The 25,015-nt window shown below is 40.5% G+C and overlaps 1 protein-coding gene across 1 annotated transcript in view; it reads right to left on the bottom strand.

Annotated features, from left to right (window-relative positions):
- LOC126418976 (odorant receptor Or2-like) overlaps positions 1–11,781 on the bottom strand; it is a 71,520-nt gene extending 59,739 nt beyond the window's left edge. The window contains exon 1 of the mRNA XM_050086022.1: positions 10,891–11,781. Coding sequence (XP_049941979.1) covers positions 10,891–11,690 — 800 coding nt within the window. The 5' untranslated portion in view covers positions 11,691–11,781. The remainder of the gene's footprint in view (positions 1–10,890) is intronic.
- Between the last annotated feature and the right edge of the window lie 13,234 nt (positions 11,782–25,015).

Raw genomic sequence — 25,015 nt, 5'->3', positions numbered from 1 at the left:
ATTCATGAACCATTCACAATGGACATCATACGCCGTTTTCTTTGTATCTGATTATCTGGACAAAGCGTAGGAAACGTAGTTTGTTGCGGCTGGCAGAGTCACGGTTCTTCATCCTGCGTAAAGGATACTTACTTGGCGTCTTATATTTGTGAGCTATGATACCACTTTGGGTACACATGCACATTCCACGCCTTGCAACAGTAAGGACCATCGCTTACTAGAATATTGCTCCTGCATCTAGGATATATGCATGCATTTAAAGCTATGACCCATGCGGTGCTGCTAGGTGGCCCTGCTCCGTCGTAACGATACTAAAGTGTATTTTGCGTCTTGTAGCTTTTTTTTTAGTTCAGTTGCTAACAGAAACTGCAGATCAACGCAACGATTACTCTAGTAATCGTGACTAATAAGTAATTATTATAAATGTATTCCGCTTCTATGGACGTCGACAGAAACTGAGTAAACATACGAACGAATAAATATGTGTAGGCCGGCCGTTGTGGCCGAGCGGTTCTAGGTGCTTCAGTCCGGAGCCACGCTGCTGCTACGGTCGCAGGTTCGGAATCCTGCCTCGGGCATGGGTGTGTGTGCTGTTCTGAAGTTAGTTAGGTTTAAGTAGTTCTAAGTGTAGGGGACTGATGACCTCAGATGTTAAGTCCCATAGTGCTCAGTGCCATTTGAACCATTTTTTTAAATATGTGTAAACACACCTTCGCTTGAAGCCAAATAACAGGTGGTATTAGATGCTTCTGTTACGAACGCTGTCTGTTCCATTAGCAATATTAATTTTAGTGCCTGTTGTAACTCCTGGTCTCTGACCAAGGAGCCACGGTGAGTACCATATATGGAACAACTAAATGGGTCAAGATTCAGAAAGCGGTACAGTAAGACTGCATACTGTCACCTTATGTATTCAATCTGTATGCAGAGTACATTATGACGAATCCCGTATTAGATGAAGGAGAAACCAGAACGACTGGGATAGATGTAAATGATTTAAATATCTAGTTGATAACATACCAGCGGCAGATAATGAGAAAGAGTTAAGAATGCTCTTACTGGAGGTCTAATGCGAATGCCAGGAATACGGAAATAATGGCAAATACACTATCACTACATGCCATGTACGAAGAGGAACAATGGAGGTAGTTTCTATGTTCATTTGTCATGGCTCCTTGATTTCAGCTAATTGTGACTGCAGCTACGAAATCGACAGCCCACTCCTCCAGCCACTTTACTGTTAACTGCAACTGATGACAAGTTCTTGTTGCTGTACGGGAGGAGAAAGAGAAAATTGCAAAATCATCCTCAGTTAAGGAGGACTGTAGAGGACTCCATAATGTAGATTTGATACTGTTTATGGCTGCGCCAAAGAGGGTAACACTTAGAACACTGCACTCAGGGACACCATTCTTCTGCTCCTGCCTTTAAAGACTCTGTGTGGTAAAAGTTTGAACATAGGTGCTAAGGTTCAGTGACCGTGTCAGAATTATATTAGAACAAATAAGCCCTCGGTCACAAATATTAAGTCAAAGTTGACCAGGTTTCGACGCTACTGTGAGCGTCGTCTTCAGAATTAGACTAACTGTTCTAAAACATATTAGGTATATAGTACATTAATAAAATTAAAGTTTGTACTGACTGCATCTTTTCCAGTCAGTACAAACCATAATTTTATTTTTGTATTATATACCTAATATGTTTTAGAACAGTTAGTCTAATTCTGAAGACGACGCTCAGAGTAGCGTCGAAACCTGGTCAATATTGACTTAATATTTGTGACCGAGGGCTTATTTGTTCTAATATAACTCTGTGTGGTCTATGGGCCTCAATTTTCGCTCCCGACTGTTGTGATTACCACACCTGAAGGACACGAAGGTGAGGCCTAGAAGGCACTGAACACTTTGAAGAGTCTTGGACCACAGGTCTTGGGGAGAGGACAGGGCGCGTCCGCTCCAATTTTACAGGGTTTTCGGGCGATAGCGGCTTGCTATGGCTGTACAGCGTATGGGTGGACGAGACCTTCTCAATTGGAGAGAATTGACGTTGTACACTATGGGTGGACCAGACTGACCACAAGCGCAAACAAGACCAGACTCCTACCCAGTCTCTGCGCTGAGGTTGGTGAACCGCCACTTACCATCCGACCGTAACCCCTCATGGTGCATCATGCGCGTACGTTTCTCTCTACTCCCAATTCACAAGAGTTATCGTTACTCGTTAAGCTATGGAACACCTCATTACCAGTTGTCCATGTGCAATGAGGCCGTTTGGAGTCCGCACGAAATGTATGTTGGAGTCCATTGGTGCAGGGCACTTATGGGTTCAAATCCGGGTTCTTAAACGACTGCCACCCTGTTTACTGCAGAAGCACAGAGTAATTTTACATTTAGTACAGTACAGGAGAGCTAGCAGTTCTCCTATTTTTAATGTGATATTTTCAGACATTTTAAATTAGCACGAATATTATGTAACTGTATTCGTGAATAGATATAAACAGATGCATTCCGTTGGCTACTCTGTTGGTTCCCCAGATCGTATCCTCAAGGTATGGTCAGCTCCAGAGTCCGCCATCTTGAGGGCACTGGAGCAGATGAGATGCGCCCTGCCTGCTTAACTACTGGTCTGGTCCGACTCTCCGAGTGGCCGTCAGAGTCTGCAACGTTTGCATCCAGCCGATAAAGTCCTACAGGGTATCCAGGACGCTCTTTTACACTTACAAATGATGGGGAAGGAGGTATCTCACTGTTGACAGCCAAGACGCATAGGTACTGCGAGGAACGCAAGGGCGGATGTAGTAGCCAAGGAGGTGTGTCGTGATTCTCAATTAGTTCAGTATGCCATCCCAATGCATTCTATCTTCTTGCTGCTGAGGTACAGAGTCGTACGTCGACGGGTAGATGAGTGGCTGGAAGTGAAAGAATATACGTTGCGTCTAGTAAAGCCCACAACGTCGTCGTGATGTACCTTCTTCCAATTACGCAGACGTGACGAGATCCTCCTTGCTCTTCTTCGCATTGGCCAAATCCCTAAGACACATGGGTTCCTGTTGTGGCGAGAGAACCCACCAGTGTGTGGTACTCGTGGCGTATAGATCAGAATCCTCAACATTTTAGACTGTGCCTTATTTTCAGGCCAGAGGATAGCGGCAGATATGCCGACGTATCTGTTCCCTATTTTAAGTGACGCTCTAACGAATTGGGTGAGAGTTTAGCGTATTGTGATGTGTCAAACTTGTTTCCTAAAATCTTAGGGAGACGTGTTAAAAGGATGATCGCCAACCTGTTTATATATATATATATATATATATATATATATATATATATATATATATATATATAAGTGGTCATCCAGCCACATTCCTCTTTGTCTTTCTTTTAGCTCATCTGCCCGTTTACTTATGGTTTAATGTCAGATATAGCAGCTTTCATCCTTTCTTTGTTGTCCTCAAGCATGTGAGATAGAGTGATCGTGTGCGTTAACACAAGCACAGTCTTGAAACTTTTACGCTACTGCTAGCTTATGTTAACAAAAATATTTTTACCGTATGTCTTAAAACATGTAAACTGGATCATGTTATTTACATTATTTTACCTCGATTAGGATGGGGTGCCCTACTGATAATTACACGAGCAGATTATTGGCATCTTATTGCCAGCAACATCATCTTATTGTCCATTCTTCATGCGGACATGCTGTAGCAATCAACAGTTTCATTGCTAGTTATGATGATAAAACTGAATAATCTTACAAACTGGACGTGAATACAGCTGGTTAGTGATAGTCTCTAACAGTGCCCAATTTTGTGTGGCGTTTTTCCTGAGAGTGTTGAAACTCTTAACATGAAAAACATTCTGAAGTATGGTACCTGTTCGAACAAGATACCTTTAGAGTAATCATAGTTTCCTGTCAGATTTATTCTCCTCTCGTCAAAAAAATCCACCACCATCTGATAGTAACAAATCAAAAAAAACGACATGGATATACCTTAATTGACTATAGAAATCTAAAGCAATAATTTCACTGTAAATTGATGTTACAAGAGATTCTGAGCGTTTTAACCATTGGATGAACCACTTCGATGGAACCATATATTGAGACGAATGCAGAAGAATGTATCAATGAAAGCAATCTTTTGAGAAAGAAACCTCTTACATCTACTCATAAATAATTTTGTGTTCGGTAAAACAATGGAAAATGTCCGAAATATGAAAGACACATAACTAGAGACATCCTGGCAAGATAGATATTAAGATGCGACTCTGAATGCAAGACAGAATTTCAAACGCAATGTCGTAAAAACATTAGGTTGTTGTTGTATTAACATTGTTTATGATAGCTATAGGAATGCCTAATTTAGCTGTTTCTTGGATGGGGCTTTCAGATTTCCATTAGTGGTATTTGTATTTCAAAAATGTTAGAATGTGAAGTACAAACACAGCTGGAGTAATATATCATGTAACTACCCCATATATTTATGATCTTATTTCAAGTGAAGGGCATAGTTGCTTTGACTTTTCAGCTTTCCGTAATAACGTTATTATTATCCCAAGTGGCAACAAAAAGAAACTTAATTCAATTACAGCTGATTTATCAGTAGAGACTGTGATAGAATTCGTAGGACTGAAAACAAAATTGTATGCCCCCGAATCTGAAGCACAAAACATAGTGCATAGAACAAAAGATGTGAAATGCTCATCCACAAAAGAACTAAGCATTGTTGATTACTGGGAATATGGGTTAAACTCTGATATCAAAGCTACTGTACAGAAAGTTATTCATCAAACTGCCATGTAGTTTCTACTGTTAAACACCACAAACTGGCTTTACAGCACTAGATGTTAAACTTTCATAGTTCTAGAAGAAGTTGCTATTGTAGCTTTGGGTAGCAACTTCCTGAAAACTAATAACTGGTTTTGTTGCGTATGTGTGAAAATACTCTGATGGAAAAAAATCACAGCACCAAGGAAGAGTTGTGCGCCATAAGCGAAAGTTGGCAGGCGCGTTCGTACATCTGAAACACTACATGCATTAGAATTTTGCGCCAGTCGCGTAACAGTGGCACTGGTAACGCCACTATAAGGATGCTGATCAGGTTTGCTTTAAATACACTCTGTAACGGTAGTGAGCGTTAAGTTTCATTCGAGATTCGAGGAAGTGAGTTGCTGTTAGTCAAGAAAACCTTTAAGGCGACAAAGACGCCGTTATCAACAACTTACTGAGATTGAACGAGATCCTGTAATAGAACTACAAGAGGCTCGATGCTCCTTCTGTGGTATTGCAGAAAGAAAGACTTAGCTGGAATGTGGCCGCTATACCCGACTGCAGGCAGTGCTGGTCATGAGAATTTACGGCTGCAAGAAGACGGGGCTCCAGAGGGCCACGCGGCAGGATCGAGAGGGAAGACCATCGTGTTCGGCATATGCCTATGATGTATCATACTGCATTTGCAGCAGCAATTTAAGCAGGTCTTGGCACCGCAGTGACACAAAGAACTATTGCAAACTGTTTATTTCGAGGACAGCTCCAAGCTAGATGCCTTGTTGTGAGCACTCGTTCACTCCACTGACCCCAAACTGCCGTTTTCTGATACTTCAGTCAATTCAATGGAGTCAAGCGAGAGACCAGTGGAGGGCAGGGTGGAAGTGCGTTGTGTATTCTGATGAAAGCTGGTTCTGCCTCGGTGCCAGTGATAGCAGCTTGTTGGTTAAAAGTAATCCAATGGAGGGCCTGCAATCAACCTGTCTGTGTGCTAGACACACAGGACCGACTGCTGGCGTTATGGCCCAGAGTGTGGTCTCTTATGAGAGCAGGAGCACTCTCGTGGCTATCCCACACACTCTGGCTGGAAATTTGTACGTCAGTTTGGTTGATTCGACCCGTTGCGCTGCCATTAATGAGCCGAATTCCAGGGGGTGTTTTGCAACATGACAACGCTCACCCACATACCCCTGTTGTAACCCAACATGTTGTACAGTATGTCGGCGTGTTGCCTTGGCCGGTTCGATCACCAAATCTGTCTCCAATGGAGCATAGAGGGCACCATCGGACGATTACTGCAGTCTCATCCACAAGCAGCATTAACCGTTCCTGTACTGACGGACCATGAAACTCCATCCCATAAACTGTCGCACGGCACATGTACAACACAATTCTTGCCCGTTTTCATGCTTCCATTCAACATTCTAGTACTTACAGCGGTTATTGATATACCACCTTCTCGCATTTGCAATGGCTTATCTCCACTTACATTAAAATTTGATCTTGCAATGCTAATCATTTATATATATGACCTAGACAAAATTGCTCTAGATTACTTATTTTTTGTAACTGAAATTTTTTCCGTCACAGTATAAAATAGTATCTGTAACTGATTTTAGAGGTTGTATGAAAACATAACGAAACAGTGAATTATAGTGCGAAAACTGAAAAAAACATAAAACGCATATAACTTTATTTATTTCATCTGAAAGTTTCTTTAGTTAACTTCAATATGGTCCATCAATCTGACACAGACGCATCATTCGGAAACAAAGGAGCTAACATTTGTGAAATATTACTACACACACAATTAAAGGTTTACTTTTTATGACACTGAAAGTGATGAAAGAATAAATTATAAAAGATAATAAGGCAATGAAATTTTGTTGATGAGGTAGTATTTTACGTTTAAATCAGGCTCGAAAAGTCATTTAGTTATGTACAAATAAAACCGAGAGGATAAAATTCTCTCATGAGGTAATACGGTACTGGACATTTTCTTGTGAACTGTAAAACATAGGTAGATGAAATTTAATGATTAAGCAGAATGTTAGGTACAGTATCTAGCGTAATTGTGCGCTCAAACGAAAAAACTACAAACAACGAAACTCGTCTAGGTTGAAGGCGGAAACCAGATGGCGCTATGGTTGGCCCGCTAGATGGCGCTACCATAGGTCAAAAGGATATCAACTGCGTTTTTTTAAATAGGAACCCCATTTTATATTACATATTCGTGTAGTACGTAAAGAAATATGATATTTCAGTTGGACCACTTTTTTCGCTTTGTGATAGATGGCACTGCAATAGTCACAAACGTATAAGTACGTGGTATCAGGTAACATTCCGGCAATGCTGAAGGTATTTGCTTCGTGATACATTACCCGCGTTAAAATGGACCGTTTACCAATTGCGGAAAAGGTCGATATCGTGTTGATGTATGGCTATTGTGATCAAAATTCCCAACGGGCGTGTGCTATGTATGCTGCTCGGTATCCTGGATGACTTCATCCAAGTGTCCGGATCGTTCGCCGCATAGTTACGTTATTTAAGGAAACAGGAAGTGTTGAGCCACATGTGAATGAGAAACGCCAACCCCGACCTGCAACAAATGATGATTCCCAAATAGGTATTTTAGCTACTGTCGCGGCTAATCCGCACATCAGTAGTGGACAAATTGCGCGAGAATTGGGAATTTCAAAAACGTCGGTGTTGAGAATGCTATATAAACATCGATTGCACCCGTACCATATTTCTATGCACAAGGGATTGCATGGCGACGACATTGAACGTCGTGTACAGTTCTCTCACTGGGCACAAGAGAAATTACAGGACGATGACAGATTTTTTGCACGCGTTCTATTTAGCGACGAAGGGTCATTCACGAACAGCGGTAACGTAAACCAGCATAATATGCACTATTGGGCAACGGAAAATCCAGAGTCCTTGTTGGGTTAATGTATGGTGCGGCATTATGGAGGAAGGATAATTCCCCCCATTTTATCGATGGCAATATGAATGGTTGCAATGTATGCTGATTTCCTACGTAATGTTCAACTGAAGTTACTACAAGATGTTTCACTGCATGACAGAATGGCGATGTACTTCCAACATGATGGATGTCCGGCACATAGCTCGCGTGCGTTTGAAGCGGTATTGAATAGCATATTTCATAACAGGTGGATTGGTCGTCGAAGCACCATACCATGGCCCGCACGCTCACCGGATCTGACGTCCCCGGATTTCGTTCTGTGGGGAATGTTGAAGGATATTTGCTATCGTGATTCACCGACAACGCCTGGCAACGTGCGTCAGCGCATTGTTAATGCATGTGCGAACATTACGGAAGGCCAAGTACTCGCTGTTGAGAGGAATATCGTTACAAGTATTGCCAAATGCAATGAGGTTGACGGACATCATTTTGAGCATTTATTGCATTAATGTGGTATTTACAGGTAATTACGCTCTAACAGCATGCGTTGTCAGATATGATAAGTTCGCAATGGTACATGTGTCACATAAGAACAACCGAAATAAAATCTTCAAACGTACCTACGTTCTGTATTTTAATTTAAAAAACCTACGTGTTCCTAACTGTTCGTCTAAAATTGTGAGCCATATGTTTTGGACTATTACAGCGCCTTATATCACAAAGGGAAAAAAGTGGTCCAACTAAAACATTGATATTTCATTATGTACTACACTAATATGTAATAAAATATGGGGGTTCCTATTTTAAAATAACGCGGTTGATGTCCGTTCGACCTATCGCAGCGCCATCTAGCGGGTCAACCATAGCGCCATCTGGTTTCCCCCTTCAAGCTAGACAAGTTTCCGGCTTTGTATTTTTTTTCGTTTGATGTTTATTTCGTGAGATATTTGGCCCGGTCACGATCAATGGACCACCCTGTATATAGGTGTGTGTGTGTGTGTGTGTGTGTGTGTGTGTGTGTGTGTGCGTGTGTGTGTGTGTGTGTGTGTGTGTGTGTGTGGTGAGTGTATGTGTCAAGGCTCTGGAATTATATGGGAACCTGGGGCTTCATGCAAAAACAATTTCGTGTGTTGCAAAACACTTTTTTACTCAATAAATTTTTCTGAACGTGTGTATATTTGATAAATAGCACAGAAAATTTTAATTTGTTACAACAGTGTTCTAAATCTTGGCATGTATTTCGATAAATAATACAAGCTGTTCCGATACTATTTGAAAATGGCACAGAAATTCAGTTCACTTGGATGATTTCGAAAAGAACCCGATTTATGCGATTCAGGTGAAACGTAACGGTTTTGCCACGGAAATTCTTTGGAATTGTGAATAACTTTTTGTATTTTCATATATAATTGGATACTTTTTCTCTTGACCCAGTTTGTGTCTCGTAAAATACTGCGCTGCGATTGGGAGAGCAAAAAAATGGCTCTGAGCACTATGGGACTTAACATCTATGGTCATCAGTCCCCTAGAACTTAGAATTACTTAAGACTAATTAACCGAAGGACATCACACAACACCCAGCCATCACGAGGCAGAGAAAATCCCTGACCCCGCCGGGAATCGAACCCGGGAACCCGGGCATGGGAAGCGAGAAAGCTACCGCACGACCACGAGATGCGGGCGATTGAGAGAGCAAAAGGTGTGTTTGTGTGTACTGAATGCGATAGTTCCAGATGGGCAGAATTTTTGCTGAAGATTCTGGATTTTTGTAGTCATAACTGCGTATCACGTTACAGCTGCAACACTGAAGTCATGCGTTCAAGTTCAGTGATAACATGGGACGGTCGTAGGGTTGAAGTTTGGTCAAACTGTTCGAGTGCCCAAAGATATACTACTAGAGACTTTCAATTAAAGCCAAAATGAATGGGATGAAACAAAAGGAAAAGATAAGAAACGTATTTACGGAATGATTACTTCCCAGTAACGTGTCGTTTGCAGTTTACAAACGTGTGATACATCAGTGGGACTGCTTCACCTTTCTCTACGATAAAATTAAAATAAAAGGGCGGAAATTCAACTATTAGGAGGCGTCCCATCAACCACAAATAACAAACAAAACCTGAAAATGAAAATGTAGTCGTCACTTCGTTATATAGAGTAGCAAACAAAAATAACCTAATGAGGACATGAACTTAGAAACTAAAATGCCAAAATATACAATGTGTATTCACATAATAAGTTACTGTAAAATTACGATACAGGCTGAAGCCGAACTCCACTGGCAAAATTAGGGATCTTGGTTGGGGATGTTTTCTGAGTATTTTGCTATTAGAAACGCTCGGTCATCATTTCAGAGTAATAACATAGCAGTGGTGTATTCGGTTGGTCATCCCAATAACCATGGTTTCTGTGAAAATTCCTTCACAACATTGAAGAAGCCTGTAATATACAGTCACCATAAAGTTCAACAGAAAACACAAATTAATGTAACAAAACTCAGACCAAGGAAGTACTTTCTTGTCAAAATGATTTCAAACGGTTCTATCAGTGTACACCATTGCACATTACTAATGCAGATCTGTACTCTTATTTTCCCCAGAATTGACCACCATGAACACTGCAGAGTGTGTAACTGCTGATAATGTGCGACTAGGACTGTTAGTGAAACAAACCTTGGAGGGAAACCGAGCAACACTGAATTGTAATTTTGACGGCGTAGAGTGAAGTGGTCATTGCTGTTGTCAACAAAAAGTACCGTGAGTGAATGGAACGTATTTGCTTCAAAAGAAGACACACTGTGCATGTTGTGAGCATTTGCACTCTTGTGCAAACATTTTCATTGCAGTACGATTACGAAGATAAATAGCGATCGAAATCTTCATGCAACGAAATCATTCTGTAACAAGTCCCAGGAGACCACCTGTACCTTGTACCAAAATACTCAGAAAATGTCCTAGAACATTCACCTAAATTTTGTTTGTGGCGTTCTTCTTCGTTCTTCGTAATAAAAACCGTTGGTTGCTTAACCGTTTAGACATCGCTTACGATAAGTTTTTACAATAATAAGGATCACCTTTTACAGTTGCCTGATGATGACTGCTACCGTTTGAAACCGATCGTTTATACGATGAAGATTAACATTCTAGACTATGAAAAGGTTCATGTCATTCACAGGAATTACAAGTTACTGTTCGACGTACCTGAGAAGCTGTTGATGGGTTTGAATACAGAGGCACAAATCTCTGTATAATTTGTATCTGGGACTTTTAACAATGTGCTGCTTGCGACTTAACCCGTCGTCTTGCATCTTCAGACTGGCCACGCGCGAAGCGAGGATCTTCATCTGCGCGGCCACCAGGATCATGATGGACACGAAGAGGCAGTCGATGCCGAAGCTGATCTGCGTCATCCACGATACAGCAATGCACTGTGCGGCGTACGACAGCACGTAATAATTGCTGTTGTTGTCCCAGGGATGCTGCGCTAGGGGCAAGCGACGCTCACCCCAGTTCATGATGAGCGGCATGGGGTACCACGTGACGTACTGGGACACCATGAGCAGTAGCATGGCCGTGGTGAGGCGAACTGCGGTCCTCTTGGAGCGCCACAGCAAGTGACCGAGGACCGGGTCCTCGGAGCAGGGTTCGCCCTGCACCAGCATCAGATCGTCCACTCGTCGGACCAGAGCAAAGTACTGTCCTCTGTGCCACAGGAACAGAGTCGTCTTCACAACGATGCTACCGATGTTGAAAGTACTAATGAGTACCAGCGTCGCTTCCTCCATGTCTCCCCATATGTAGGAGACGTACGTCGAGCCCTCGTTAACGTACCAGATGCCCAGAGCTAGGTTGATGACGCTGTAAACGTGGAATATTCGGTACCTTGACAGCGGCCATGCTCCAAATAAACACAAGTGGCGCATATTCAGCTTCAAGACTGACCGCTCGCTTTCCGACCATGACAAAGGCAGCTCCGTGTCACCCTTTTCTCTACTTTTCATCGCTCCTCTTCCACCTGCAGCTCAGGATACTCCGCCTGAACAGACTTCCGTAACACAGACCGGTGCAGACAGTGGAGCGAAATTTAAACTACTGCAGTCCTTTCAGCTTCTCGATCCATTTACGCTGAACGTCACTTGTATTCATATATATACATGAGTGCAGTAGTAAAAAATTGAGAGGTCGAGACGAATTTCAATTTATCAAGTAATATTTCAGCATTTTGTTGTTGATTTATTCATCTTCCTGAATTAATCCAGTCTGAGTTATGTAACGTAAACAAACGCAGTAAGTCAATAGGGTTTAATAATATAGCTTAAATGAAACATTAAACAGTTCGGTTGATAAGATCACTTAAAAGTCATGTGGCGATGTACGTTGCTCATCCAATCAGAAAATGATTGATAATGACAATACATATATAAATATGTGTCACATTCTGTCAAAAAACCTAGGCGTATGCCACTGTTAACACTTTTTTGGCAGGTAGTAACACTTTGAAATAACAATCTCAGGCCTTTTTAAAAGAGATCATTTTCGCTGTTGACTGTTGAATGTATTTATTTTCACAAATACAATTTCAGTCTTAGGGCCATTCTGAAAGTTTTGCTACGAACAACGACGTGTACTCATGTAATCGTCGTATCTGAGTCTTACAACAATGTTAACAGCCTAAACACAAATCCCGATGAACAACTGTGATTGTACATTGCCTGAGTTCACATGTAAGCAATGCCCAAAGGCAGTGGTTAATTGTGATATCTGTTGAGTACTTAAAATTGCCACAGTTCTCATATACACCAATGTCATGAGCACATAGCGAAGTACTTTTGAAATTTTACGTGTGCTGAAGCGCAGTCCTTTTCTGGACACTACCAGGCTATGAGGTGAAGGTGAAAATTCCAAATGTGAACATAGATACTTTCCACAATAAATGGCGGAACTGATAACCTTTAGAAAGCTCGACGTGGCTAGAAGTAGTATACCATACTTAAGCATGTGTATAATCTGATTTAAATACTCACAAATGCTCACTAAAACAATATTTTACCAGCCAAGTTGTTTGGGTAAAGAAATATTAATGGAAGAATGTTATCACTCAATGAAACATTCAAACGATCATACATTTCACTCAATAAAAAACAGTGTACCTCGACATGGATTAGCTTGCTCTCTTTGTTACCAATATTACGGTGATGTGTGAACCTACAGGCATAGCAACAGTTTACCTTGTTTCTAATTTTGTAATGTTTTATGCAGCGTAACAAACGTATGAACTGTATATGTAACAAATTTTATATTATTTTGTTTAGAATTTGAGACGTCTTTGATAGATAAGCTTGCAGCACACCACATCCTACGAAAAAAAAAAAAAAAAAAAAAAAAAAAAACTGTCTCGAAGAAATGGCCGTTAAATTATCTTTTGTATGCCTCGGTAAATTAGAAGAAACGTGAGCTTTCAACCAACCAACTGCCAATTGTAGTTGTCTAATTTGTCTGTTTGTCGTTATCCTTCTGTCAGCGGACGCTTGTGATACTGGTAGAAATAAATCACACCAGAAAGACAAAGGAAGGAAGCGAACACGTTCCAGGCACCAGAGTTTTCCACTCTTAGCGAGAGAGTACGAGAAATACCTGTTGCTACGTACACCTTGAAAATAAATCGTATTTCAGACTGAGCATTCACAAGGTGTCAAATTACAAGTTCTCGTGCTTACTGATCCATTATCGACTGCGAACGATGTCCGGTAAATTACTGTGATAAAAGATGTCTAATTGCAACGGTGAAAAATAGCTGGGCTTAATTACTTGGGTTGATACTTGTTTTATATCTCATATGCTATATTTTTGTACTGTACATCTCTGTCGAAACCGTTAAAAGACGTAGCTACAAAAATTTTTTGTACTGCGTTTAATCCCCAGTTCGGCAACTGATGCCCAACATATTGTCTACCATGCAACCACATTATTGGCCACTAATACAAAGAGGAGGCTTTACTCGATGTGTCCACGATGGTGTCCAGCATGAGGCTATGGGGCGTAATTCAACTAATTACTCGACGAGCACAGTGCTACAGTGCTAGTGCTGTTGATACGAAGCAGAGTAATGGTAAAGATAAAGAAAGCAAACATTACAGTATACCGATAACAACAGTTGTTGAAATTGACATTTCGTCACAAAGGACCCAAAGGACTTTCGCAGAGTGCAAAAGAAGTGGCAGATGAAATATTAGCGTCCCTGCAAGATCAGTCAGTGGAATGTGTGATATAGTATACGCTCTACTGTGCGGACAGTGTACATGAGGAGTACAAAGATGACGATACGTGCTTAACAACTGAACGTGGTACTGAAGATGGTGTCGAGCCACGTAGTTCATCACACTTGTCGGACAGGGAGCCACAAATCCCGTCTCCAGTGAAACACAGTAAAGGACAATCGTTGTCCAACTATTATCACATGTTTTGTACATTTCCATTAAGCAATGTAGTACGGAATAATTTTCAAGGTTAAAGAAAGTATTGATCGCACAAAAGCGAGCAGTAAGAGTTATATATGATATTTATCCACTGACGTCGCGCAGGTACCTCCTCAAGGAGCTAGAAGTTTTAACTAATCATCATAATACATATTTTCGCTAATGATATTCCTCAAAAAATACCTATCACAATTTGAGAAGAACATTGATGTGCATACCACCAACACTAGAGGAAAAAAAATGACGTTTCTTACGCCTTGTTAAAGTTGTCAGTGAGTAAGAGACGAGATTAATATTCAGCAATAAGACATTTTGATCAGCTGGCTAATAACATAAAATGTATGACAGGTAGTGAAGCAAGTTTTGAATATAATTTAAAAATCATTTCTCCTGGACAATTCCTCCTATTCCATTGAGGAATTTATGCTTAATAATTGGTAGCTTATAAAAACGAAAGAAATCTTGTTTTTAAACGTAGTTTCATGAGTAAGGGTAAAATGATAATGCGTTCATTAATGTTAGCAGTAACCATGTATACCCATCCTGTAAACTGATTCGTTCCACTTCACTTGGATTAAAGAATTGTTCAAATGTTCTATGGAACATATAATTACCTATCTAACAGTGACGTTATCCGGAACAACGTAGAAGGCCCCAACCAACAAATCCCAGGAATGCAACTTTCCCGCAGAACACGGTATCGGTTGAACCGTGTAAGGACTGGAAGGCAAAAAGTGAATCCATGATGCGCGAGTGAGGGTACCACTGCCAATCGAATGTGTGGTTGTGAAATTGCTGAACAAACATTGCTCCATATAATACAAGATTGCCCGTTGCGTAATTTCCCTGGAAAATCGAGGGATTTTATAAAAGCCTGCCCTGCTGTTACTGAGAGGCTGTCTCCTTTGGATTTAACTTTATAATGAATTACGGCTGCCTTTTACCATAACTAACCTCTCATATGAACATTATATATACTGGTGTTAGTTGTATTTATATCGGTGTGGAACATATTGTATATATTTTTCAATATATATATTATGTGTTTTAATCATGTCACTGATTGTACTTGCACTTATAATGCCTTAGGATAAATAAATAAACTACTCTATCCGACGTGATGTCGTAGCCAAGCGTACATTTCATCAATAGGTATTGAATTACGGACTGCTTTTATCTTTTACTTTTTACGACGGTTTCCCTAGAATGTAGTGCCGTCACATTAGTCGTGCGAGCGTCCAATTTTGTTGTACCTAACTGCACCTCTGAAGTTAATTGAGGGACATAATAAAGTATGCAATGTATTCTACTGTCACTGTCACAGGAATTGTAGCTGTATTCATGTTTTACCGTGCGATAGATTTTATTGAACGCTACTAAAGCTCTCTTTTAAACCTCCAAAGGCTAGTACAAGAAACTTAGAAATGCTGCGTGAAACTTTTCTTGATGCCACCGATGAAGGCTGCATCTTGCCGTTTCTGCCTTGAATAAGAGAATTCACCGCATTGTTGTGTACACTAACAGAAGATGAACCAATCACACATATGGTCTGTTGTCTGTCGTTGGCTTGACTAATACAACTGGAGAAATCTTTCATCATGCATCCACTCCTTTTTAAATCCACAAGATCAATGACAACCTTCTTTTTTGGGGGGGGGGGGCGGGGGATGAGGAATCCATATTTTTTGTTGATTACGTAGTATTCTTTATAGTATTTATGTAACATTCAAAAGAGTAAAATCTAATTTACCTCAATAATAGATATTAAAGAAGGTAGCTATACCTAAAGAAATTCTCGGCTGTGATGTAAGGAATATAAACAATTAAAATGGTCTTGCAATATAATAGTAATAACTTTCCAAATCAGCAGACACCTTCGTTTCTGTCACGATTTATTAAATAACAAGTAGGTTAGATACAAAGTCAAAACATTGCGCACAGTAACGTCAAAACTCACATGTGTTCTGCTCTGAGGTTCAACTGATTAACTGACGCGCGGGGTTGGGTGGCGGATGCGGGTGGCGGCAGCAGAAACCAAAGAAAGAAAGAGACGGACAACGACCACTCGCTTAGGTTAGGTTCAAACTTACGAAAGCAGCAGGTACCAGCTGGCGACAGTGTACCAAATGTGTACTGACTGGATTTTGCAAAGTAGTTGATAAATTAATGATACGAATGCAGTTTCGGTACCCAACATCCAACATGCGGTGAAATATAGAACATTTTGATAAAAACGCGAACACCTGGCAATTCACGCTACAACAGGAATCTCTTGTTCATGTTTTCATTCTTATTTCTGTGTGTGCAAATACTTCCGTTTTTTGTCTTTCTTGAAAAACTCTTGATAAGTGCAACATGTGACACTAAATGTAATATCTCTAACTCTTATACGAACTGTGAAGCAAGAGTGACATCGATTGCTGCAGTAGAACAGAGACAGCCAGTGTGTGTGTGCAGTGTCGATATCCTGCGCGGGTATGCTGTTTGAAAGGTGTTAGTATTTGTTAATTTTTATTACTTATTTACGTGTTGATTTATTTAACCTGATCCGATTAGTATCATCCGGACATCTCCCATCACACCATGATTTCACGCATACAGTACTTTTCTTACATCACAGTTGCCTAAGAAATAACAAATTTAATATAGTATATTGAATTAAAAATATTTGTATATGTGTAGGGATAAAGAGCGTAATTAATACTGACAGTGAGCTAATAAAGTTGATACAGTCTGTTTGTGTACTACTTCTGGTGCAGCCACTAATAATGAAAATAATAATAATAACAGTAGTTATAATATTAACTGTAACATTAGTAGAAGATATAAAATTATAGTTCTATGAAACAGATGTTTTTTGATACAGCGACTTCTGGGGAAGAAGAGTGCACTAGCTAGGAATACTGGCAATTGAAGAAGACCTGGTGGGGAAGAAGAATGTACAGGGGTAACCAGTGCATACAGCGGCAACGTTAGTCATCATAGTTGCTTCAATAGATATGTCATTAATGTCTTGTGAAGCTGAAGATCTTATTCATTTATGTCATATAATGAGGATGGTTATTCCTGAGTCTGGTTCCTGCTACTGACAGAGATAATATGGCTGAACGACAGGGTGGAACAGAAGGGATTTTGCTCTGAAGGGAACGGATGTTTCTGCCATGATGTTCATGTCGAGGAGAGATATGAGAAAAAGTGTACGTTCACAAAATAGTGCAGAAGACAGAGAAATTGTAAATCTCTGCTCTTATGTGCACGCAGCCAGGACACCTGCGTACATGCTGGTGAAATATGATCAAGGAGTCGAACATGTAATGAACACAGGCATTCGTAACCACTTCTAGGTGCAGTAGGCTTTCCTGAGTAAGACCTTTCGTGATAGCATCGCCTTAATAAATAATTGGATTTATAAGTCATTGTGTAAGCTTCTTTTTCAGGTCAAGAGGGAAGAATTTTTATTCTTATATTCCTGTAGGACATGGACAGATACTGAAGCCCTCTTGAGCATTACAGTTGCGCTTTTAGTCCAATTTAGATTTTCAGCTATTATTGCTCCTAAACCCTTTGCTGATACAGAGAAGCTGATATTTGTCTTACATTAGAAATGGTAAGGATTCCCGATCTTTCACGCTAATGAGCCTAGTATGGCCACCTAGTGCCAGTCAGCTTTTGGACAGGTTGCGCTATAATCATATATTCTATGCCCATTTTAATAGTGCACACAAGTTGGTATCCAGTTGCTAGATAGCTGTTTACACATTTATTGTCTTAGTATTTACATGCAACTGGTGGTCATCAGCGTATATGTGGTATTACCATAGGACAAAATTGACAACGCATCACTGTTCGGCAATCAAAAACGCTGTAGTACCTAGTAACAAAATCTGGAGGACACCTTTTACTACCTGCCTCCATCATGAATCTATCGTGCCAGATGCACTGCTGTGGAGAAGTCAGGTACGAGCGAAACCATTGTTATGCGCTTGGAGAGATATTTAGGATGCAGATTTTGACAAGTAAAATTTCGAAGTCGACAGTGTCAAAATCTTTGCTGAATTCTAAGAAGCACCTGATAGTCGCCTCTTATGCGTCCGTAGGAAGCTCCAGCTTACGTGTTAACTTTATTGCGTCAGATGTTGTGCTGTTATGTTCACAGAAACCTGATTCGTATTTGTCTATTTATTTGTAATTAGGTAGTTTGTTAGTTGGTCGTGGACCACATATTCTAAGAACCCGGACAGTGCAGGAAGAATTCGAGTAGATCGATAATCTGCGAGTGCTGTGGCTAACTATTCCCTTCTTCCAAGCTTCAGGGAATGATTGAAGACATCTCCTGTAGTGGGCAAACTTCATCATTTCGTCTGTGGTGTCATCGTGTCCAGCTGACACTGATCTCATATGCAAGATGGCGTTTCTCGCGCTGTTGCAGGTAACATTATTTAGACAAATTTTTTCGCGGGTACAGACATGTTCCCCATGAAATTGTCGGAGGGTTTCATTTGATGTTCAGCTGTTGTTGTAGGTAATGTGAGGCACCGGATCAGTTGTTCAGATGAGCTAGGACAATGGGATCTGCAGCAGCTCCATTGTCTATACCAAGACCACCCACAAGCCAGCTGGTTTGTTTCTGTTGTTGGTTAATGGGTGAAAATGCGTGAGTTTAGCATTTCTCACAGCCAGACACACTGTTTCGCTTTAGCTTGTAACCAATACGAATTTCAGACGTAGGACATAGTTTGTATGCCCGAAATGCAGCATCGCCGAGATTCATGAGATGTGTTTCAGTTCTTCAGGTAGCTGAGGTTTAGATTTCCTTCTTCCTTTTCCGGGCTTCAGCGAAGCATATTTTTCGTATAGTACAATACGTCTGTTAGTGGATCCCAGAAGTTTTTCGTTTATGTCCGAGAGGGAACAGAAGTTCCCCAATCTATTTCTTGCACCTCAGTTGCAAGTTCGGATAAATTAATGTATTTGAAGTCTCAGTCAGGTTTAATTCATTTATGGAACAGTCTAGTATGTGCACATTCGTGGTGAAAATACCGTCATAGGTGACATGCCAGATGCAGATATTTGAAAACAACAAATGTTGATCTGCAGCAGCTACACTGTCTATACCAAGACCACCCACAAGCCAGCTGGTCTGTTTCTGTTGTTGGTTAATGAGTGAACATGCGTGACTTTAGCATTCCTCACGGCCAGACACTCTGTTTCGCTTTAGCTTGTAACCAATACGATTTTCACACGCACACGCACACGCATACACAATTATACTACTGAACACTTATGTTTTGAATACTGACTAAATATTGAAGTGAACGTCATGAAAGAAAAAACGTTGACCGTTTGAATTCTGCGAGTTTCGGGGAAAGTTATAAGTTGCAGTAGCAATGTACCCGCCAGTTAATAGTGGTTGTCGTCATTTGAAACAAATTATTTGCAGAAAATTTGCAGAAACAAATGTACTTTAAGATCTTATTCGATTTGCAACTTAAAAGGACTTCGGTGCGCATTAAATCGGTGAAACTTCGCTATAGAAATAGTTAAGCTATTTACATCTTGTGCAACTGATTAGCTAAATTGTGAAGTCGCTAAGGCGACGTGTATGCTAAAAACGGTGAAACAAACGTCAACGAACACTGAGTGAAAGTGGATTTTACGTTCCATCGAAGCTGTGCATTTGATGTTAACTTTCGTACAATATTTATCAGTAACATTACTGACGTTCATGACGGGCTCGAATCCAAACTGCAACAATAATTACTGACGACCAACATGCACTTAGTGGGAGATGATCGAAAGATAAGACTGATACTGAGTGAATCGCGTACCGGGTAAGGAGATGTATATATTTCATCACCGATAGATCTACTTTAATCTCGTCGTTACCACCGCTGAACTGCCGTCAACTTCGCAACTCACCGACCATGCACAGAGAAGCTGCAACGTAAAGCTCGCTCTTGCTATTTAAAGAGTCAGAAAGAACTTTAAATAGTGTCATTTGTAATTTTTATGACACTTTTTAAGGACATTGTCGCTTCTATAAGTAAATGTAGCTTTGCACTGAAGGAGTTCACATTTTGATATTGATACTGTTTTCCTATTATTAGCTGTAGTCATTACTATTTACCACTTCTGTCGTTCTATTTCATTTTGGTTGCTATTGCATGTGTTTCTATGTATCTTTTGGAGTGGTGCGTTACTAACAAGGTGCAGTCGTTTTATTAGGCAAATCTCTCTATTTTATTATGATATGTAGGAGGCTGCGTGATCTGTGGTACCATTAGTTTTCAGGCTTCGACCAACAGAAATAGAGCTACTCACTTATCATGAAGGCAACGCACTAATCCTTTGTTTCTGTTTTTTGGCACTGTGTGGTATCTATTTCGTTACCGATGTCGTCACGGGGCTCATTGGCATATGGGGTTAGCCAGCATACCTACGACAACTTTTCCGACACCTAGCTGGCCGCTGTGGCCGAACGGTTCTAGGCACTTCAGTCTGGAACCACGCTGCTGCTACGGTCGCAGGTTCGAATCCTTCCTCGGGCATGGATGTGTGTGATGTCCTTATGTTAGTTAGGTTTAAGTAGTTCTAAGTCTAGGGGACGGATAACCTCAGATGTCCCATAGTGCTTAGAGCCATTTGAACCATTTTGAACCCACACATATGCCAACTAAACCTTCCATTACTATTCATTAAAAAAAAAATAACTTCTGTGAAAATGAATAAATACACATCACGCAACAAGAAATTTGTCCTTTTGCCTGAGGTTGGTCTTGACAGCATCCATAACCGAAAAAGATGGTTTACTGGTGTTCTATAGGTCATCTCTGCCATAGAATCATGGCTGAAAGCGCCGATAAGAAGAGCCCCGTCCACATAACCATCACAGCACACCACGATGATGTATTCTGTGTCTGAAATGACGGATTTGGACTACATGTATGGCCTAGTAGAAGGGAATGCGGACCTAGCACGTTAACGTTCTCCTAAACTTTACCGTAGGAGACAGGTATCTTGAGCAAGAACTTCTGAGCGACTCTACTAATGCTTCCGAGAGACTGCCTCAGTTAAGAAGTGAGTTTCTAATGGTGGGAGACTACGCGACGTATAAAAGCTTGAGCTTGACGAACGAGTTCTTTGTGCTAACTCCATCAGCTTGTACAAGGAGAATTGCTAGAAACGAAGACATTAATCACTTGATGATTTGGAATATTCTGCATGAAATTTCTCTGTACTCATATCACGTTCAACAGTTACAAGAATTAAATGAGTTTGACTTTCTGCCAAGAATAACTTTCTGTCAGCGCATGTTACGGTAGTGTACTGTGGGTCTGCAATTTTTTTTTTCATGTTCTTTATACACTGGAGAGGCTGGCTTTACACGTGATGCGATCTTCAGTAAGCAAAACAATCATGTCTGTTCTTAATAAATCCTTTACCTAGCAGGAAGAGACAGACATCAATAGAGGTTCATCCTGACTGGACTGAATCATTAATCATCATCTATTTGAAACATACTTGTCATAGCAAAGTATTAATGGACAAATGTGCTTACAGTTTCTCAGAGCTGAGTTGCTTCTTTTGCTCTAGACGTCCTCCATCTGACGCATGTTGTGAGCAGTGGTGTTATGCCTCGCTTTACATTGTTAACTCACCAGTACCTCGATAACCAGTTCCCTTAATGAGGATTGGTTGAGGTGGAATCATTTTATGGCCTGCTCGATAGCCAGATTTTATGCCAAGGGATTATTTCGTTTGGAGACTTTTAAAATGATTGTAGTATTAAATTCCCATTCCTAGTATCGATGTTCTGATGGAGCGTATCCAAGATGGATTTGACCAAATATGGAGAGCCCAAATAATTAATGGCATAATGTGCGACCTAGACACAGGGGATGCATTGGAAACACCAGGTGGCCACATGAAGCAAGTTTTCTATAATTAAATCGTGATAAATGTAGTTTCGTACCATGAACACTATATCCTTGCGTGCATCACTAATTAATGAAGTTTTTGTAAACTTTTGATGCCAAGAATAAATCCGTAAGGTTTATAATATATGTTTTATACGCCAGGTAAGTCGGAAAACTCACCTACTGTCACACTTAGGTACATTACATGCACTGAAAGCTGTCAGACATTCACCTTCTGTGTAGTTTTCCATGTTAAGGAACTATACATAGAAGGGAAAGAACCAAAAAAGTTAACAACTTTGGTTGGATGAGGTGCTTTTTAGAAACACATGTTGTTGTTGTTGTGGTCTTCAGTCCTGAGACTGGTTTGATGCAGCTCTCCATGCTACTCTATCCTGTGCAAGCTTCTTCATCTCCCAGTACTTACTGCAGTCTACATCCTTCTGAATCTGCTTAGTGTATTCATCTCTTGGTCTCCCTCTACGATTTTTACCCTCCACGCTGCCCTCCAATACTAAATTGGTGATCCCTTGATGCCTCAGAACATGTCCTACCAACCGATCCCTTCCTCTGGTCAAGTTGTGCCACAAACTTCTCCCCAATCCTATTCAATACTTCCTCATTAGTTATGTGATCTACCCATCTAATCTTCATCATACTTCTGTAGCACCACATTTCGAAAGCTTCTATTCTCTTCTTGTCCAAACTATTTATCGTCCGTGTTTCACTTCCATACATGGCTACACTCCATACAAATACTTTCAGAAACGACTTCCTGACACTTAAATCTATACTCGATGTTAACAAATTTCTCTTCTTCAGAAACGCTTTCCTTGCCATTGCCAGTCTACATTTTATATCCTCTCTACTTCGACCATCATCAGTTATTTTGCTCCCCAAATAGCAAAACTCCTTTACTACTTTAAGTGTCTCATTTCCTAATCTAATTCCCTCAGCATCACCCGACTTAATTCGACTACATTCCATTATACTCGTTTTGCTTTTGTTGATGTTCATCTTATATCCTCCTTTCAAGACGCTATCCATTCCATTCAACTGCTCTTCCAAGTCCTTTGCTGTCTCTGAAAGAACTACAATGTCATCGGCGAACCTCAAAGTTTTTATTTCTTCTCCACGGATTTTAATACCTACTCCGAATTTTTCTTTAGTTTCCTTTACTGCTTGCTCAATATACAGATTGAATAACATCGGGGATAGGCTACAGCCCTGTCTTACTCCCTTCCCAACAACTACTTCCCTTTCATGTCCCTCGACTCTTATAACTGCCATCTGGTTTCTTTACAAATTGTAAATAGCCATTCGCTCCCTGTATTTTACTCCTGCAACCTTTAGAATTTGAAGGAGAGTATTCCAGTCAACATTGTCAAAAGCTTTCTCTAAGTCTACAAATGCTAGAAACGTAGGTTTGCCTTTCCTTAATCTTTCTTCTAAGATAAGTCGTAAGGTCAGTATTGCCTCACGTGTTCCAGTATTTCTACGGAATCCAAACTGATCTTCCCCGAGATCGGCTTCTACTAGTTTTTCCATTCGTCTGTAAAGAATTCGTGTTAGTATTTTCAGCTGTGGCTTATTAAACTGATTGTTCGGTAATTTTCACATCTGTCAACACCCGCTTTCTTTGGGATTGGAATTATTATATTCTTCTTGAAGTCTGAGGGTATTTCGCCTGTTTCATACATCTTGCTCACCAGATGGTAGAGTATTGTCAGGACTGGCTCTCCCAAGGCCGTCAGTAGTTCCAATGGAATGTTGTCTACTCCCGGGGCCTTGTTTCGACTCAGGTCTTTCAGTGCTCTGTCAAACTCTTCACGCAGTGTCGTATCTCCCATTTCATCTTCATCTACATCCTCTTCCATTTCCATAATATTGACCTGAAGTACATCGCCCTTGTATAGACCCTCTATATACTCCTTCCACCTTTCTGCTTTCCCTTCTTTGCTTAGAACTGGGTTTCCATCTAAGCTCTTGATGTTCATACAAGTGGTTCTCTTATCTCCAAAGGTCTCTCTTATTTTCCTGTAGGCAGTATCTATCTTACCCCTAGTGAGATAAGCCTCTACATCCTTACATTTGTCCTCTAGCCATCCCTGCTTAGCCAGTTTGCACTTCCTGTCGATCTCATTTTTGAGACATTTGTATTCCTTTTTGCCTGCTTCATTTACTGCATTTTTATATTTTCTCCTTTCATCAATTAAATTCAATATTTCTTCTGTTACCCAAGGATTTCTATTAGCCCTCGTCTTTTTACCTACTTGATCCTCTGCTGCCTTCACTACTTCATCCCTCAAAGTTACCCATTCTTCTTCTACTGTATATCTTTCCCCCATTCCTGTCAATTGTTCGCTTATGCTCTCCCTGAATCTCTGTACAACCTCTGGTTCTTTCAGTTTATCCAGGTCCCATCTCCGTAAGTTCCCACCTTTTTGCAGTTTCTTCAATTTTAATCTACAGGACATAACCAATAGATTGTGGTCAGAGGCCACATCTGCCCCTGGAAATGTCTTACAATTTAAAACCTGGTTCCTAAATCTCTGTCTTACCATTATATAATCTATCTGATACTTTTTAGTGTCTCCAGGGTTCTTCCATGTATACAACCTTCTTTCATGATTCTTAAACCAAGTGTTAGCTATGATTAAGTTGTGCTCTGTGCAAAATTCTACCATGCGGCTTCCTCTTTCATTTCTTAGCCCCAATCCATATTCACCTACTACGTTTCCTTCTCTCCCTTTTCCTACTACCGAATTCCAGTCACCCATGACTATTAAATTTTCATCACCCTTCACTATCTGAATAATTTCTTTTATTTCATCATACATACCTTCAATTTCTTCGTCATCTGCAGAGCTAGTTGGCATATAAACTTGTACTACTGTAGTAGGTGTGGGCTTCGTATCTATCTTGGCAACAATA

Source organism: Schistocerca serialis, chromosome 9 (genome assembly GCF_023864345.2).
Source record: "Schistocerca serialis cubense isolate TAMUIC-IGC-003099 chromosome 9, iqSchSeri2.2, whole genome shotgun sequence".
Lineage (NCBI taxonomy): Eukaryota > Metazoa > Arthropoda > Insecta > Orthoptera > Acrididae > Schistocerca > Schistocerca serialis.
Note: the sequence above shows the minus strand (reverse complement) of the source record. Positions and strands in the feature narration are given on the sequence as shown.